Source organism: Phaseolus vulgaris, chromosome 11 (genome assembly GCF_000499845.2).
Source record: "Phaseolus vulgaris cultivar G19833 chromosome 11, P. vulgaris v2.0, whole genome shotgun sequence".
In the NCBI taxonomy this organism is placed as follows: Eukaryota; Viridiplantae; Streptophyta; class Magnoliopsida; order Fabales; family Fabaceae; genus Phaseolus; species Phaseolus vulgaris.
The window spans coordinates 51712961-51731635 of NC_023749.2; the positions used below are offsets into that span (position 1 = coordinate 51712961).

Sequence of the window (18675 nt, forward strand, 5' to 3'; positions counted from 1 at the left end):
TATAGAATGATATAAACATTCACAATAGAAGACCATCAAAATATCCTATCTTAACCTTAATGTAACTAAGAGTTTTTAAAGATAACATTTAAAAAAGAAAAAATAAACTAGACTATACTAAAGAAACGCAAACAAAATAAAATACAAAGTAAACGTTATTACAACGGTTAGACGAACTACACACATCATATGTTGTATAAAACGACTATGGCACATATTGATCAGACAATGTATATCAAACGACTATACATATCAAACTATCATTATTTTTACAAATTATGGATGTTACATATGTTGTATACAAAATTATTAGTAATTCTATTAAATAAGATATTAAATAATATATTTATTAACAATGTACACTAAATTGTTTAATTTTATAGATGAAATTATTTGGTAATGAATAATATTTTGAAAAGAAATGATTATAATTCATTTTGCATATACAAAATAAACAATTAAGAAATTCAAATATTTAAATAAAACAAAACAAGTTAATATAAGATAATGGATATTTTTTTTATTAATTACAAGAAAAGAAAAAAGTACTGAAAATTATATCTAATAAATTGATAATATCCATAATATACTGAAATTATCTAATTTAGAACATAGATATAAAAATATTATTTTATTGTTGGGTGGGTCCCACTATTCTCCATGGAATGCTTAACTCACTCTCCCATGAAAGAGAAGAGAAAGAAGAGAGAGTTTTTGTGTATATAAAATCCGATAGGTAATTTCACTCTAACCCCTCTCTCTCTCTTTCTCTCTCTACAATCAGGTTCTCTTCTCTCTCTAAAACTCTCTCTCTGATTTTCTTGCCGTTCCTTCTTTTCTCACGTTTTCTCGCCCCTTTTTTTACGTTTTGTGTGCGTTTGGTGGTTTCGCTGTGGATTTTGATCGTTTGTGTTTTCGATGCAGCGGTGGTTTTGTTTATAGGAGGATCTGATGTACTCGCTCGTGGATCTCAACTTTATTCACGATCATGATGGCCCTTGAAAATTCAGGTTCGTCTTTCAATTGCTGAATTTTGTTCTGAAAATTTGTTTTAATTCGGGTTTTGATTTTTTTAATTGAGGTAACTTTTCTCTGTTGGTTTAATTTTTGGTTTTATGGTGCGGGTGCGCATCTTTTGCATGTCTAGTGGTTGATTGTGATTTTTTTTGCTGTGGGGAGTACTGTGTCATTGGCTGCTTGCTTCGTGGTGGTTCAATTTTGGTTTTTTCGGTGGTTTGGTGCGGTTGGGAGTAATGTGTGTGTGAATTGGGTTTGGATTGGGCGGTTTTTACTTGTTTGGGGTTGAATTTGCTGGTTGAACTGCAGGAAAGGTGGATTTTGCGGTTATGCAACTGAGGTGTTGAGATTTGGATTGTTAGATATGTGGGAGTGAGGATGGAAGTGGGTATCTAGTGTGAGAGTGTCTGTTGGTTTGAGTTGGATGGATGCGTGAATAGTTTGGACTTTAGTGTTAAAGGCGTGTATGCCAGAGTGAATAGTGTGGAAATTCTGACACGGGGAGCAGAATTTTGGAACTTAGTTCATTAGATAAAAAATATAAATCTTTTGGATAGCAATTTATTTGACTCTACTTGGTCGGCAGACCCATATTGGTTAATGTGCATCTGATAGCAGAGTGTGAAGAAGATTTTCTTTTTTTGTGGTGAGAGATCTTTTGATTGTTGACTGTTCATTTTAAGTGCTTGTTGAAAATGAATTGAAATGTCAGTTGTCATCATTCATTAGAAATAGATTCATGGTTTCAATTTTCCAATCCTTTTAGGATAACTGAATATCTTAGTGTGTTCTAACTTCTAAGTGCAAATAGATATATTTTAGTCTCTGATCTTTTAAATGTAAGATTTTTTCAAGATTTCCCATATTCTTGCTTGGGCCTATCATGATCCTTTTTCTTTCTTTTGTGCAGAAAATATGCAAATAAACTGTGAGGCATCTTTAAAATGCCTCCCGGGCAAGGTATTTCCTTGCAATTTTCAGAGTAATGGAAGTTCTATGGAAGGTTTTACGGAGCTTAAAAATGAGCCTGGTACTCACCCAGCTGGGGATGTTACTGAGCCTAACTGCCATCTGGGCAGTGAGTTTCTTGAGCCTTCCAATGAATTTCACAGCAAACCTAGTTATCATCAAAACTACAGCACCTGGACACCCTGCCATTTTAATGCTCACAAGGTGCAGCAATGCCAAATGAATGGTTTTGAGAGCCATTTTTATCCTTATCCTGTTGAGAACCAGCTTCAGTATGTTCCAATTAACATGGTTGCTCAGGGTTATCCACGTGAGCAATATCAGGAATTTCAGTATTTTGTGGTGATAGACTTTGAGGCTACATGTGACAAGGAGAAAAATCCCCACCCTCAAGAAATAATTGAGTTTCCATCTGTTATAGTGAGTAGCATCACTGGCCAGCTGGAAGCCTGTTTTCAAACATATGTGAGGCCCACCTGCAATCACCTTCTGACTGACTTCTGCAAGGATCTGACTGGTATCCAGCAAATTCAGGTGTGTTAAGGCAAATCTTACAACAACTTATGAGAATGAAATGATGCAGAAATAGCAGGACAACCATTATAAGCATTTTTTCTGTGATTTTTACCTCTTCATTTGTCGTTATGATTGAACTAACATTTATATTTCTCTGTGAATATCAAATGTCTTGATTTCTAAAGTATTTGTAAATGGTAACTCCCTTGACACAATGTAGCAGCCCATACTACTCTTGTTAACCAGTAATATCTGCTGGAGAGTGATAGCAAAACAGCAAGATTTCATGGAGTAGAAATTAATTCATTATTTGTATTGAATTAGAGAAACGCTTTAGGCTAAACTTACATCTAATCAACCCACACAGGAAACTGTTTATACAATGTGCAATATTAATTATTAATTACAGGAAGAATGGTTTGTTAAATTAGAGCTAACCAACAATAATATAATCACCCAATAGTAATGTCAGCAAAGCTCACACTTATACATATGCTTAATTTTAGCATTCTACTTCTAAGCTGGTACATATATGTCATATGGGCCAACTGTTCAACAAATTAAGTCAATTTGAGCTCCAATCTTAAGAGATTAGTGAATATATAAGCTTCCAAGGACCTTTTTCTGAGAAAATGGCAGTCAATCTCAATGTTCAGTGCAGTATTAATTGCAGTAGGCATCATTATTTAGATTAGAGCTAATCATCACTGATTAGGTATTACATAGAGTTAGTGACATAGTAATGTTACTCTTTGTTCACGTGCTTAATTTAATTCTAAAGTAAATATTCTGTATTGTATAAGTTACCAGAGGATTTGATGGAAACCATCCAGCCTCAAAACCATTGGCTAAGAGGATAGAAGAAGAGGAAGCCTCATGGAGGAAGAATAACATTTGAAAGAAGAATATTAAAATCTTTTCCTTCTTCTTAGTCTTATAAAAATGTATGGACGTAGCCTTGTATAAAAATAGAAGTAGAAATTCTTGTATAGAAAATAGTGTTTTTCTTATGTAAAAATAGAAGCATATGTGGGCTTAATTTGGGCCTAATTAGGGTTTGATTTGGGGTAAAATCCCTAAGTTGTGGAGTCAACATGCAACCCTATTCATTAGAGAAGTCAAAACCCTAATTGGAAAGACCAAGGAGTGAGCAATACGGACCATCACACACCCACATGGTCATGCAAGTTTCAAGAGAGCTTTGGAGCTTATAAACACATGAAGAAGTCTTGAACTGAGAGACGTGGGACTTAGATACATAAGGTGACGAAATTTTCAAGTGCAGCTGCACTTTGCACAGTTAGTGCCACATCACCACCTAGATTATTGAGTTAAGAGCTCCTCTATCTATAAATAAAGCCCTACCCGCTCTTGTAACTCACCCTTTGAATGCTACAATGCTTGTGTTCTTGTTCTTCTTGGGTCTCAAAAAGGGAGTATTCTCTTAAGGATCTTCTTCAAGGAACCTTCCGAAACCTAGTTCCAAGTTTTCTAAGGAACTTGGGAAAGTTTAAAATTTTCCAAGTCTTCCATTGCCTCTGAGAGTACTTCCATTGGGGGTCATTTCCTAATAAGAGCTTAAAATTTTCTAAGTCTTGTGTTGCCTCAGAGAGTGCTCCATCAGGAGTCATTTCCTAGTAAGAGCTAACCATCTAAGATGACCTAAGAGTTAATGATTATATGTGCTTAAACATAGCTTTTAATATTAACAATTTGAATTCCTCTATGGTAGGGGCGATATGTGCTATGCATTATAGAACTAAATTATGATGTGCTTTGCAATTATGATATAAAGTAAAAGATACTGAGAACAAGGATGTTGGAAAGAATTATGAAGGATATCTTTATTTGATGCTCTTGATCCCCTCCCTTTTATTCACTAGGTTTTGTTTGAGTATGGATGTGCAGTGCTTTAATGGCTTCTCACACAATTTTGCATCCATTCATTTTCAGCATCATCTGTGTGCATGTGTGTTTCTTCATTCAGCCTGATTGGACAATAAGTAATATCCATTTTGAGGTTGACCCAGCTCTATTTGGGATGGGCTCACTTGATTTTTATATCCTAAAGTTACCTTTCTAGACACAAAAGTTGCGTCCCAAACTGACTTGAATGGTAGAAATACTCCATTGCTTTATAAAGTTCTATACCTTGTAACATTTCTGTTGCTCCTTTACTATTGCACTTACCAATTCACTATTGCTGCAAATGATTGTTAATTGGATTTATTACCATTTGGTTCAGGTGGACAGGGGTGTTACATTGAGTGAGGCTCTCCTTAGGCATGACAAATGGCTTGAGAAGAAGGGAATAAAGAATTCCAACTTTGCTGTGGTTACATGGTCTAACTGGGATTGTAGGGTGATGCTTGAATCTGAGTGCCGATTTAAAAAAATACGGAAGCCTCCTTATTTTAACCGGTAAATGCTGCAGCATAGAAATGATGACATGTTTACCAGAATTTCATTTCATCTGACTTTTGCTTATTTGCTTGTTAGCTGGATCAACTTAAGGATTCCTTTCCGTGAGGTATTTGGTTCTGTGAGGTGCAATCTAAAGGAAGCTGTTGAGATAGCGGGCCTGGCCTGGCAGGGCCGTGCACATTGCGGCCTTGATGATGCCAAAAATACTGCTCGCCTCTTGGCACTGCTCATGCACCGGGGTTTTAAATTTTCCATTACCAATACCATAATGTGGCAGCCATCTGATCGATCACTGGTGTGGAAACAGTCTCCTGAACAGCCAATCATTTTCCCCCACGGCCCCTACAAAGCAAAGGATGTCACCACTCCCATGGTTCAGTATAGCCCTTTCTGCTTCTGTGGGGTGAAAAGCAGCAGGGGCATGGTGAGGAAACCAGGTCCCAAGCAAGGGAGTCTTTTCTTTGGATGTGGGAATTGGACTGCAACTAGAGGTGCTCGCTGCCATTACTTTGAATGGGCTTCAAACTGAGTGCACCTTTTGATCTACTGTGATCAAATCCTAAGTTTTCTAATATGTTCTATGTAAAAAAAGAAATGGAAAAAAAGAATAAAAAAGCAAAAAAATCAAAGAGAAAGTGAGTTATGAAAGTAGTGAGTGGTATTGTCTCTAGTGGAAGCATGTATTCCTGACTGCGCGGTAAGGTTTGTGCTTCTTGATGAGGTGTAGAGAAAAATTAGTTGCCTCAATTGCTATTAATAGTGACTGCTAAACTTCAAAGTAGTCTTTGTGTCTGTCTTGACTTAAAGAGAGAGGGAGCTTCAACCTGTAAAGTTGACTTGTTGACTGGAGAATCATTGGGGAATGTGAAGAATGGGTAGTGGTTAGGATTGATGCTTTTACATGCCTAGGCATGCTAAGTTATCTTTTAAATAATCCGTGAAATAGGACTGCTTCTTTCCTTGCTCTGAATGGGAATGCTATAGTTTCCTGTGCTCCCTTTTGCTGCATGTCACACTAGTCATCATTATTACGTTCTCACTCTCACCTTTCATGCACTGCCACCCACTTCCCTTATGGAATTCTCTAGTGTGTTGTGGGGGCAGAAAAATGCTTATAATTGGTTGCCACCAAAAGGATAACAAAAGAGAGCAATTGAAGTTAATCATTTAGCAGAGTTTGTTGTTTTCTCTCTTGTTTGTTGATTTTTCCATTATGTGTTCTATCAATGCTTAACTCAAAACACAGATTAGAGATATAGCCAAAAATATATGAATTGGTATGTATTACTGTTTGAAGAAAAAAAAGAGAAAAAATAACTTAGGTCCTAATGGACTCAAAAGCTTATATAGTTTTAAACTTGGCAATGCTTCGTGCACCCTCAACTCAATCAATTCTTTCAACACCAAAGATTTTTTTTACCTTCCCAATTGCCTTATCTATATCCAACAAATTTTAGGATCAAATTTTTACATTTTGGAATTTAGAAAGAATCTAAGGGAGTGTAGAATGTAATTGTCTTAAAACTTTCTTTGCTTGGAGTGTTTTGTTATCTATGAGGAATGATTTGATATGTTTGTGTTTGTGATGATTGTGCGTGGTTTAGATGATTTGAGATTTCTTGAAAAAATTTGAGAGAGAAATCGAATGGAAGATAATAGAAAATCAAGAATTCATGGGGGTTGATTGAAAATTGTTATTTTATGTTTAATAGGAATATTTATTTGTATAATTATTTTTTAATACTTATTATTGTTATTTAATAATAAATAATTTATTTAAAAATTTATCAATCTTTATTAATTAAATTAAATTAATTATATATACCAATAAATTTTTGTTTGTTTTTATCTCTTGTTAAATTAAATTATTTTATTTTCCACTCATCTTTGTCTATAAAGCATCGTAATGGGTACAAAAAGTGACATTTTCAAAGAAATTTTGTATATAGTTGAATATAACTTTTTTAATATATATATATATATATATATGTATATGTATATAAAAAATAAAATTAATTGTTAATATGATTGAACTTTACAAGTTGTTAAACATAAATAAACATAATATAGTAGTAATGTAACCTAAAATTACATAATTAAAATATATCTCATAATAAAAAGCCGCCATATGTCAATTTTAACAAAAAGTAGTATAAGACCTATAACAATTTTGAGCCAATCATATTAATTTTTCATATTTGTTTTTATCCTTTATATATATAAAAACTAACTCTTTAGATCTTTTAGGATTAAATCTATTTCTTTTAGTAAAATAAATAAATAAACGTGTTCTAGTTTTTTTAATTTATTGAAATATAGAAATTACAATGATTCATCATTCCTTTAAGTTTCATCTATTTCATAACAAATTAAAATTGGTCAAAATCTTTTTTACTATTTGAATTTATTTATTTGTTTAACTTGTATACGGGTTGAATACATGTTAAAAAAGTATCCTTAACGCATTCCGAACAAATTATCTAAGACTAAGAATATTACTCTAAATTGAGGATTTACAAAAATCCTTAGAAAAATAAATTCAGAAAATCGAAGTTCATGAATGATAATAATGATTCCCTTTAAATTTATTTTTTATTATGAATAAATTATAATTGAAACATGTGGTTTTTAAAATTGTAAATATATTTAGAAATAATTTATTTTACAGTGCATATTCCAACTATTAAAAAAAGTCTATAATATATATTTTCTATAGATATTATTCCTCTTTTTACAAGATTGATGAGAATGCTTAGGATTTCTACAAGTATGAATCGTTTATTTAATATCTTTACAAGAAACCGAAAATAAAAAATGAAATATTTTTTAATTAATTAAAGAAAAATTATACCTGAATTAAAAATAAACTTTGATTTAAGATTTGGGAGAATGGTTTAATTGCAGGGACCACCCTCTATAATAAGTAATAATGGTGATTATATAAAAATAATGAATGGTTTGTCTGTATTCTGTTTTAAAATCCGTTTTTGTGTGAAATTGTTTTATTTTTTTTCCTAGGTGAATACTTATATGTTCGATCTGAAATTTGTCGCGTTTTGTTCCAAATTTAGTCAAGATTCTTACGTGAAATTTCAGGAAAAAACTACTTCAGGAGCATTTTTAAAAAATTTATTCTGAACTTCTACGTTAGAATCTCGACTGAATTTAGGACAAAACATGACAAATTTCAGGTCAAACGGATGAGTATTCACATAGGAAAAAAATCAAACAGTTTCACACAAACGAACCTTCATTTCACCCCTGACAGTGATGAATAAAAAATTTATTTCAAATCTTGGGGGACGAATTTGGGGCTCAAATCTCAGCCAAAACTCAATAGACACAATGAAGAATGTCTAGTAAAAATTTTAAACCAAAACTAGTTTTCCAAAAATAAAACGTCCTGACTTTTCTTACCCGCATCTTCTTTTTGTGATTTGTTTATGGACGTGCCTCCTTACCTGGGTGCAAACAACATATAAAAATATTTGTTTGAATTTTTTCAATGCAGTACGGACCTAAAATAAAATTGCAGAAAGTCAGGGAAAATTTCACAAGTTTTGGTAAAGGATAGCCTCGGTTTGCACAAAATTTTTGAAAAATTCTTCAAAAATAATTTTTTTTCTGAAATTTCACGTAAGAATCTCGACTGAATTTGGGACAAAACGCGACAAAATTAAGGTCAAACGGATGAGCATTCACATAGGAAAAAAATTAAAAAGTTTCACACACAAACGAACTTTTATTTCACCCCTGGCAGTTATGAATAAAAAAATTATTTCAAATCTTTTTGGACGAATTTGAGGCTCAAATCTCAGCCAAAACTCATTAGACACAACGACTAATGTTTGGTAAAAATTTCAGACCAAAATACCCAAAGGAGTAAGGCGTAGTAAGTTCCAGACCGAGAATGATCAAAATTGGTTTTCCGAAAACAAAACGTCCTGGCTTTTCTTCTCCTTATCTTCTTTTTGTGATTTGTTTATAGACGTGCCTCCTTACCTTGTTGCAAAAAACATATGAAAATACTTGTGTGATTTTTTTTCAATGCAGTACAGACCCAAAATAAAATTGCAGAAAGTAGGGCGAAATTTTGACAAGTTTTGGTAGATGATAGTCTTGGTTTGCACAAATATTTTGAAAAATTCTCCAGAAATAATTTTTTTTCTAAAATTTCACGTAAGAATCTCGACTGAATTTGGGACAAAACGCGACAAAATTCAAGTCAAACGGATGAACATTTACATAGGAAAAAAATGAAACAGTTTCACACATAAACGAACTTTTCTTTTACCCGTGACAATGATGAATAAAAAATTTATTTCAAATCTTTTTGGATGAATTTGGGGCTCAAATCTCAGCCAAAACTTAGTAGACACAATAACCAATGTCTGATACCCAAGGAGTAAGGCGTGGTAAGTCCCAGATCGAGAGTGAATAAAACTAGTTTTTCGAAAACAAAATGTCCTGGCTTTTCTTTTCCGTATATTTTTTTGTGATTCGTTTATGGATGTGCCTTCTTACCTGGGTGCAAACAACATATAAAAACACTTGTGTAAATTTTTTCAACGCAGTACGGGCCCAAAATAAAATGGCAGAAAGTAAGGCGAAATTTCACAAGTTTTGGTAGAGGATAACCTTGGTTTGCACAAAAATTCTCCATAAATAGTTTTTTTTCCTGAAATTCGACGTAAGAATCTCGAATGAATTTGGGACAAAACGCGACAAATTTTAGGTCAAACGGATGAATATTTACATAGGAAAAATATCAAAAGTTTGACACACAAACGAACCTTCCTTTCACTCTTGAGAGTGATGAATAAAAAATTTATTGCAAATCTTGTGGGACAAATTTGGGGCTCAAATATCAGTCAAATTTCAATAGACACAATGACGAATGTCTGGTAAAAATTTCAGACCAAAATACCCAAGGAGTAAGGCGTGGTAAGTCCCAGATTAAGAGTGAATAAAGTTGGTTTTCCGAAAACAAACGTTATGTCTTTTCTTCCCCGTATCTTTTTTTGTGATTTATTTATGGACGTGACTCCTTACCTGGGTGCAAACAACATATGAAAGTACTTGTGTGAATTTTTTCAATGCATTACGAATCCAAAATAAAATTGCAGAAAGTATGACGAAATTTCATAAGTTTTGGTATGGTTTACATATGAGTTTTATTATTGAAACAAAATCAAGTTATTTTTAATATTTTAGATAAGTTATATTTACTTTTTTAATTTGAAATATAGTTAAGAGTATAATATAAACATAAACATAAAATATGTATATCAAATAGTGCAAGTTTCTTTATATATTATTATAGATTATAGATATTTGTTATTATTACTATTATCGATATATATATTATAAAATTATTATGTAATTTTAGATATAAAATAAATAATATTGTAATAGATAAAGAGTATGAATTGAAATTTATGGTGTAAAGTAGGGATTGCAAAGCGGGGCGGGCCATGCGGGCCGGCTCGCGGCCCACAGGTAAAAAACGCGGGACGGGCTAACCTTTTCAACCCGCTAACCCGCATTAGCCCGCGACTCGCGCGGGCCAGTAGCGGGGCGGGTTGGCCCGCTAACTCGCAAGCAAAAAAAATGACATTGTTTTAATGTGTGCAGATGACGAGGGAAGATTATAATTATGAAAAAATGGATGAAAGTTCTTCTAAGGCGGCATCCAATGTTATTGAAATGAAAGAATGTCAATAATGTTTATGTTTAATGTTTTTGAATTAATGTTTATGTTTAATGTTTTGGAAGTGAAAGAATAGTGATATTTGATATTTGTCTTAATGTTTAATTTTTTGATGTTTGATTATGTTTGAAAAGAAGAAAAAAAATTGGGTTTGATAGTAACAAATATATAGGTTTAATTTGATAATTTTTTTAAGAACAAAATGTAAAAAAAAAATATTTAATTTAAAAAAAAACGCGGACGGGCTCGCAAATCCACGGGTCAGCTCTTATGCGGCCCGTCCCGCATTTTTATGGGCAGGTCAATGCGGGGCGGACTGACTCGCTTTGCCACCCCTAGTGTAAAGTTCTTTATATAAAGAGGAAAAAAAAGAAAGTAACATTTGAGAGATAAAAGTGAAATTATCAAAGTTAGATAAAAATATATTTAAATTAGAAAATCAGTTTCTTTAAAAACAATACTAAAAGATAAAGATAAAACAGCCTAAAAAATACATATTTAAACTTAAATATATTATTTACTTAAGATAAAGGGCTAAATAAGTTTTTAACATCTTTTAAAATTCTTCGTCTGTATCACAATAAATATTATTACATAATCATCTTAGTTAAATTCGTTAATTCAAAAGTAATAAAATCTGAATACATAATTAACATATTTATTAAGTAGGTATGAAAATTGTTTTGTTTCGAGTACTTAATAAATCATAAAATTTTAAAATTCTGATTTAAGTGTATAATCTTTTTATTTGCATCTTATTTCTATTTTTATGTTAATTTTTTGATTAATTCCTATAATATATTTTTATTTTTCTTTTGTTTTATAACTTTCTATTGTCATGTTTACGTAGTATAGATAATAGAAGAAATTTAATATATATCATAACAATATATGATAATGACACATGAAATATAAGAGAGTAAAACTAAATTATTTAATTTGAAAAAATAAATATCATATTAATTTTTTTTAATAAGATATGTAATTTTTTTTATTTTTTATTTTTTCACTTTTTCGATTTGTATGTGAACGTTGGTGCTCTGTTTCAATGGTGAAAACAGAGTCTTCAACAAATTCTTTATCTAATTTTGCTTCTAAACCCCAAATCACAGAACCACCGCAACCCCTCCAACGTAAAGCTTTGCGCTTTCGTTAGCTTCAGCCATTGTCGCCGTTAGGGTTGGATCTCACACTCAGGGTCGGAGTAGGGTTGGACCTCACACCCAGGTTCGGGGTTAGGGTTGGCGCTTCGTGTTGTGTTCATTACGGTAAGTAGTTGTTGTGAAATCACAAATATGGAACTTATTTCTGATTCTGAAATCTCAATTGTTGTGATTACTTTAGCCACTTCGTTTTCCACCACTGTTTTAGATTATATAGTCATGCTTTCTGAATATTATCCCAATTTTTCTTCTATGGTTCTTTATATTTCAATTTTGTTCTGTTTTTATATTCTTCTAATTTGGGTTCGACTTGGTCTGGCTTTTTGTGGCATGGAGTAGTAGTCAAACTTTGATGCCCGCTGTTGAGTTTGTGGTAAAGGGTCTCAAAATGCTTCTGAATTTATATTATAGGTGATGTTCACATACACTCCATAGATTCCTTTGTATGAACAATACAGGGTTTAATTATGTTCATGAAGTTACTTGTGGGGGTAAACTAATTTTTTTTGGAGGCAAATATAGGTGTTAAAAATATCAAGTTCTTGCCTTATGATCATTAAGATCGCTCTTTGTTTTTGGGTACACATGATATATTGTTCTATATTGTAGAGGCTAATAGGAACCATGCGTTACAGCCTTTAAGTTATCTGTTTTACATGCAAGAATTTCTATTATCAATATCCAATGTTGAAATAGAATTCCTGAAATGTGTAGTTTGTATTTAGGACAGTGTAGGAAATTGGTGATTAGTGAAGGTAGTGATATGCAGAAGTTTTGGAGTCTACTGAGTGAAGAGAACTCTATATATCATTTGAGATTTCTTGCAAAGTATCTTTCTTACTAAGCATTATGAACTTAGTCTTCATCACTGCACAGCTTCCTCTGAAGTAGATTGGGTTTCTTTCCATGTCTCTTCTCAATTTTCAAAATTTATGTTCTATTATTTTAAGAACATATTGTGTAGTTTTCTATCATCAAACGTTTCTTGAATTTCCTAACCCTAAGAAGGAAATTCAAGAAGCTTCAATGGAAAATAAATTATTGGTAAATGACTGCCAATTTTCTGGTTCCTATAGAAAGATCAACAAACCCACATGGCTCAAGAATTTCATTTGACTACTACAATTACTATGAATATTTCAATTAAAATAATTGACATTGGTGCTACCTACACTGTTTGTAATTTGGGTATTTTTAAAATCCAACTTAGGAAATGAAAGGCCAGGATTTTATTAACGTTTTTTTTTTTGCATTTTACATAACCTACTGTGCACTTCATACCAAAAGGGGTCATGTAACTGTGTTGCATTCTAATCTAACTTAATTTTTTTTCTGGAGAAGCTCTTGATAAAGGAAACATAGCAAATTTGTTTTGCTTGCCCTTTGCTTAAGAACATCACACTTTATTTCATTCTATTTTTCTTTGGTTTGATCTGTACAGTTAAGCAATGAAGTTTGATAGAACAGATGCTCTGTCAATTTTGTCACAAATTAAGCGCCAGGATAAACAGATTAAACTTAAGAGTAGGTAAGGTACTCATTCTTGTATCTCAACCTTGTTTTTGTTTTTCTGTGTTAGATTTTAATTATATTGATCTGAAATTGGTGCAGATGGTTACTCAGCATTCCTCCCACAAGATCTGAGAGGAAGAAGTTGAAAAAATATTTCAAAAATAGGTTAGTGCCTTATTTGTTCAATGATTTGGTGTTAGGTTTTCACTCTAATGATATATTTTATTTTTCCTTTTGGTCATTAGGAATTTGTCTGAGTCTTTGATCAGGGAAGATGATGTAAGTATTACTATTTCCTTTGATTTATTGTAACTATGGTTAGTTGCATTACTATTTGAATGATAAATTGACAATCTAGTAATCCTCAGATGTTTTATGAGTCAGTAAAAGCTCATGTTGAAGATGCCCTTGGAGCACACCGCTTTGAACAAGAGAGCGATATCCCTAAGGGAGATATGGATTTGATTCAAACACTGAACGTGAAAAGGTTGATATCACCGTTGCTTGATAATTTGACTACCAAAGGTCTCTACCTTCTTGCTATGATAGTTACTGGTAGCTCATTTAATTCTGAAATAACTCGTTGCAAAATGAAAAAGGTTATCAAGGGTTCCCTTTCAAGTGTTTTCGGCAGAAAAAGCAGCTATAACCATCTTGAAACTTGTAAACAGATTTTTTCACTTCTCAACAATCCACAGAATTTCCGAGACAGGTGTGAGCCTTTGGGTGCATTGAGATCCCTCTCTTGTCATGCTGCTGCGGAAAACGTATTGCACAGGCTTCAAAACTTGTCATCTCAGACCTTGATTGCAATGCGTAGAAAACTTAAAGGAGTGAAAGCACCAGTACCGCAGTTACAACCCCGCAAGCATGGATGGGCACGAGACCATCTAATCAAGCTAGTGAAGAAGATCGGTCTGGAAATGCTTTCAAAACTTGATAAAGAAAGTGAGTTGCAAGAGCCATTAGCCAATGCTATGGCAGTAGCAGACTTGTCACTGAAACTGACAACTGGTTCTCATAACATATTTTCAAAAGAATTTTATCAATTCTCTCCTGAGGTGAAGTCCTTGCAAAGTGATATTATGAATGCTATATGGTCTGTTAAGAAAGTAACGACAGTTCCAGAGCTAAGAAATTTACAGCTTCTCATAGAACCAAAGGCTATAATATCAAACAGGTGCATTCGGACAGCTTTTGTAAATTTTTTGACTGAATTTCTTTTTGAGTGCAGTGATATGGATAGTGTTCCAAAGTCTCTATCACAGACCCTAAATGTTATTAACAGAGGTCCTAATAGTGGTGGCTTACACAATGTATTATTCAAGAAGAAGTATATTGAAGAAGAAGTTGATGGCGTACTAAACATCAGTGCTTTGACAAAGCAAATTGTCTTGGATTTGTTACCTGATGATGAATTTGATAAAGACTTCACTGATGCTTACATGGAGCAATTGGAAGAAAGTGACGACAGTGACAGTGATGAGGATGATGGTAGTCAACTTCAGGAGGATATACAATTCAGAAATGGATCATTTGATTCAATCGATTCATGCCATGAGGCAGAAAGTATTGGAGATTTTGTACCATTTGAGCTCCTTTCTTGTACTATCAAAATTGAGGAAAATGTTTCATCTTCTCCACTTGCAGTTAGTGATAGGTGGAATAGTGGTTCCGAACAGATTCAATCTAATAAATGTTTTAGTGCAAATTTGGAATCTGAATTTCGCAATACTCCACGGAACATGTTAACTGACCAATGCCAAGCAGAAAGCACAGAGCATTTTAGTACATTTACGGCTGGCAAAAACAATAATTCCTCATTTGTTTCACCTGACAGAGAGTTGGATGAAAAGGTTGTAAAGAGAAACCATTTGTTTGAATCTGGTACTATAATAGCTGCAACGGACACAACTAATTGGTTTTCTGAGGACAAAGAACCCGTGCCCAGTAAGTACAGTGCGTGCAAAAACCAATACCTCGCTATCCAAGACGCTTGTGATAAGACAAGTATGCTTGCATATAGTCTCGTAGGTCATATGTTGGAAGAGTTTGTCAAAACTGAAGGCCAAGATTTAAGCTTGAGCAAGAGTTTATACCTCAGCGGTAATATTCCCATTGAAGATGTTGAAGGTATTTAATGTTTATGCTATATCACCCTTAAATAACCGAAACATATACTATTTCTACCAATTTAAAGATATTGTTTGATCATATTGCTACTATATATATTAAAAGTAATTTTCATTCCCTGACACGATTTTGTCTTTTTTGCCCCTTCCTTAAGCTTCAACAAAGTAAAACATGTCAGTATACCTTTCTTTAATTATTATTGAATGAAATGTCATTTGTCTCACACAAAAACTGTATCTTTTTGATACACACTAATGGTAACCGTTATTTTGTGTAAAACCTGAGATTGTTTCATTCTTTCAATGCATAGTAGTTTTGCCATAGCTTTGTCATGTCTGCTGTAGGAGTGCGAATTTGGAACATATTTTTGAAGTTAGAGGTCAAATGCTCGTATATGCGTTTCTGCATTGCAAAATTCTTATTTATCTCGAAAGTTACAACTCCATCAAAGTCCCCTATCTTACCAGTATTTTACCACGAAATGTCCTTTGTCTCACCCACAGAAACTGTATCTTTTTTTCTGGAAACTATTTCTTTTTGAGTCCTGCATGTGCTCAGTTTATGGTACGAACTAATGATAACTGTAATTTTCTGTAAAACCTAAGATTGTTTCATGCTGTGAATGCATAGTAGTTTAGCCATAACTTTGTGATACGTGTGCTATAGGAGTGCTGAATTTGTAACTTATTTTTAAATTTAGAGGCCAAATTCTCATATATGCATTTCTGCATTGCAAAATTCTTACTTATCTCTAAAGTTACAACTCCATCGAAGTCCCCATTTTATCTAACCAGCATTTTACCATGAAATGATTGCAAATAATATGTTCATGGATTATGGTTGATTCCATACTAAAATATGTCTGATTTCAAATCCCACTGATTGCATGCCTGGATACTATAGAATTTGAGATGATGAAACTGTTAGATGCTTTTTCTGTAAGACAATGCGAGAGACATTGAGCAATGAAAATTGGACATCAACTTGCTTTTTGTATTCTTAATGTTTGCCCTGTGTCTTTTTTTCATATTTTAAGCTGAATATGAAATGAGGTCTAGAATAGTTATATGATGGCAAAATAACAAAAAACTGTACTACTACTATGCCTTATGCATAGGTTTTTGTGATAAACATCTAACTTGTGATTTGGCATACATTTTGTAAATTATGAATATAGAGATTTGATAAGTTGAATCCAATACTCTGTTAGTATCATTTTGTTGTGCAGTCTAAATTGATTAGCCTGTTCTATTACATGCAGATATAGAAGAGAAGTCATCATCAGGGAAACATGCAAGGGATTTTGTTCAAGTAATTGAAGAGTTGATTCCTTCCTTTCCAGATAGGTATTTGGCACATTCTTCAAATATGATAAATAACTTAATAGTGTTGTATTTAATGTGCATGCTTCTTTTCCTAGATAACCCTTTTAGTTGAAAGCTTCTTACTTGCTTTATTCATTTGCATCGTGTGTTCAAGGCAAATATATTAGATGATTACATGGGCATAAAAGTGCATAGTAAAAATCCAAAGTTATGTCTCTTTAACTTTGAGTTACTCGTGTTTTGGACACTGCAGTAGCATGGAAAGACTGAAGATGTTGATTGGCTCACGATAATGGAAGAACTCAGGGTTTCTGGTTCAAACATTTTCAAATGGATTTCACCCAATTGTGAGTTTGTTTAGTGTGAGCTCTACCCTTCCCTCCAAGGATTTTTTTGTCACAAATTGATTCTATGCCACAACAAAAAAGCTCGCCATGGAAGAATCATATAATTATAACTCTCCATCAATTCTTTGCTACAACAGATGGTTATCCTGGTCACTGAGTCTATGTACCCATAGAAACATCCTGGTTGTATGCCTTTTTGAGTACATTTTTTATGTGAAAATTCAATGTACTGGAATGTTATAGTTTGCGGCATTTATTAAGGATAAAATTAATTGCAATATTTCATTGTGAAACAGCTATTACATATAGTGTGAAGTTCAATAAAAATGTCACTAAGGAAAAAGACATGGCTGGTCAAATTGGTAACCTTTTATCTGTACGGAATCCATTGCGTAGAAAAATGAATATGTATTCTGCTCTTGATTTTTAAAAGCAAAGACGTTATCAAATTTCTTCGTTATTGAAGTGTTCAGTTGCAGAATTTGAGAAAGCTCAGTGGTCCTGAGCAGTGAAAGACTATGGTCCTTTAGTAAGATTATTCGATATTGTGGGAAAGGAGAGTTATCCGTTCCATGGTAAAAAGGTAGGTCAGATAAAATGCATTATGATTATGGAATCAAACCGCAAAAAATCACAAAATTGTTATATATTATTTGGAATGAGTTATTATTACCAAAGATGGTATATATCTTTTATTGTTCTACATACATTTATACGTATTGAAAATAAAGAAAACAAAAACAAACTTAAATAAATAAAAAAATAACACGATTATCAAATTAAACTAAAGTTTGTCATAAAAAAACTTACAATTAATCCTTAAATTCAAAGGAAGAATATAAATAATATATAATTATTTAACTATTATCTCTTTGACGTCTACTGTGTAAACAATAATATTTAACATATGTAATGTAATCATGACCTTATCAAGCAAGACAATTGCTTTCTGCATTATGACTTTCACCCGACGAACTTTTAAAACTTTCATTGTGCCCTTCTCTTCTTCACTTTGAAAAATAGTGTATGGTGAGGTAGAGAAAGTTCACTGTTGTGGTGAAGCTTTGTTTTTAGCTGCAGAAGAACAAATGAAAAATTTCATAGAAGCCAAGTGTCATAACTACCTAACACTAATATGGATATTAATATCCGCAGAACAACAAATTCCGGATAAAAATATCCACAAGTCAAAAGTCCATTACCGATAAAAATATCTGGAAGGCAATAATGAACTACGGATAAAAATATCCAGAAGCCAATAATGAACTACAGATAAAAATATCCGGAAGACAATACTCAACTATGGATAAAAATATCCGGAAGTCATGTCAATGTACCTTGACTTTTTCGTTCCTTCTTCGACTTTCGAAGTTGACCGTGACGGCTGCTGCTCTGCCTGCGATGATGAAGGTCACTGACGGTGAAGCAAACGAACGGAGACGAAGGTGGCTGACCGTGATGGCTGTGCCTACGGCTGCTGGTTCACGCACAAACGGAGAAGAAGAAGAATAAGGTTGGGTGCAGATTACACTTAAGGTATTTTCAAATTCATTAAGAGT

The 18675-nt window shown here is 33.1% G+C and overlaps 2 protein-coding genes across 7 annotated transcripts; both read left to right on the forward strand.

Moving 5' to 3' along the window:
* Positions 1-620: 620 nt before the first annotated feature.
* Positions 621-5922, forward strand: LOC137829119 (uncharacterized exonuclease domain-containing protein At3g15140-like). Of its 2 annotated transcripts, none has more exons than XM_068635918.1 (5): positions 621-736; positions 925-1010; positions 1928-2520; positions 4748-4923; positions 5002-5922. In XM_068635918.1, exons 2-5 carry the CDS (start codon positions 989-991, stop codon positions 5453-5455), a joined length of 1245 nt encoding a protein of 414 aa, XP_068492019.1. In that variant the 5' UTR covers positions 621-736; positions 925-988; the 3' UTR covers positions 5456-5922. The 2 variants fall into 2 exon arrangements, with proteins under 2 accessions (XP_068492019.1, XP_068492015.1); XM_068635914.1 differs by having other exon boundaries at positions 663-784.
* Positions 5923-11611: 5689 nt separating this feature from the next.
* Positions 11612-17394, forward strand: LOC137810271 (uncharacterized). 5 transcript variants are annotated; one of them, XM_068611462.1, is made up of 8 exons: positions 11624-11904; positions 12139-12210; positions 13241-13327; positions 13411-13476; positions 13557-13590; positions 13680-15444; positions 16706-16790; positions 17023-17394. In XM_068611462.1, exons 3-8 carry the CDS (start codon positions 13248-13250, stop codon positions 17060-17062), a joined length of 2070 nt encoding a protein of 689 aa, XP_068467563.1. In that variant the 5' UTR covers positions 11624-11904; positions 12139-12210; positions 13241-13247; the 3' UTR covers positions 17063-17394. The 5 variants fall into 5 exon arrangements, with proteins under 5 accessions (XP_068467555.1, XP_068467563.1, XP_068467571.1 ...); XM_068611478.1 differs by having other exon boundaries at positions 11733-11904; positions 13241-13332; XM_068611454.1 differs by lacking the exon at positions 12139-12210 and having other exon boundaries at positions 11612-11904.
* The last annotated feature ends 1281 nt before the right edge of the window (positions 17395-18675 follow it).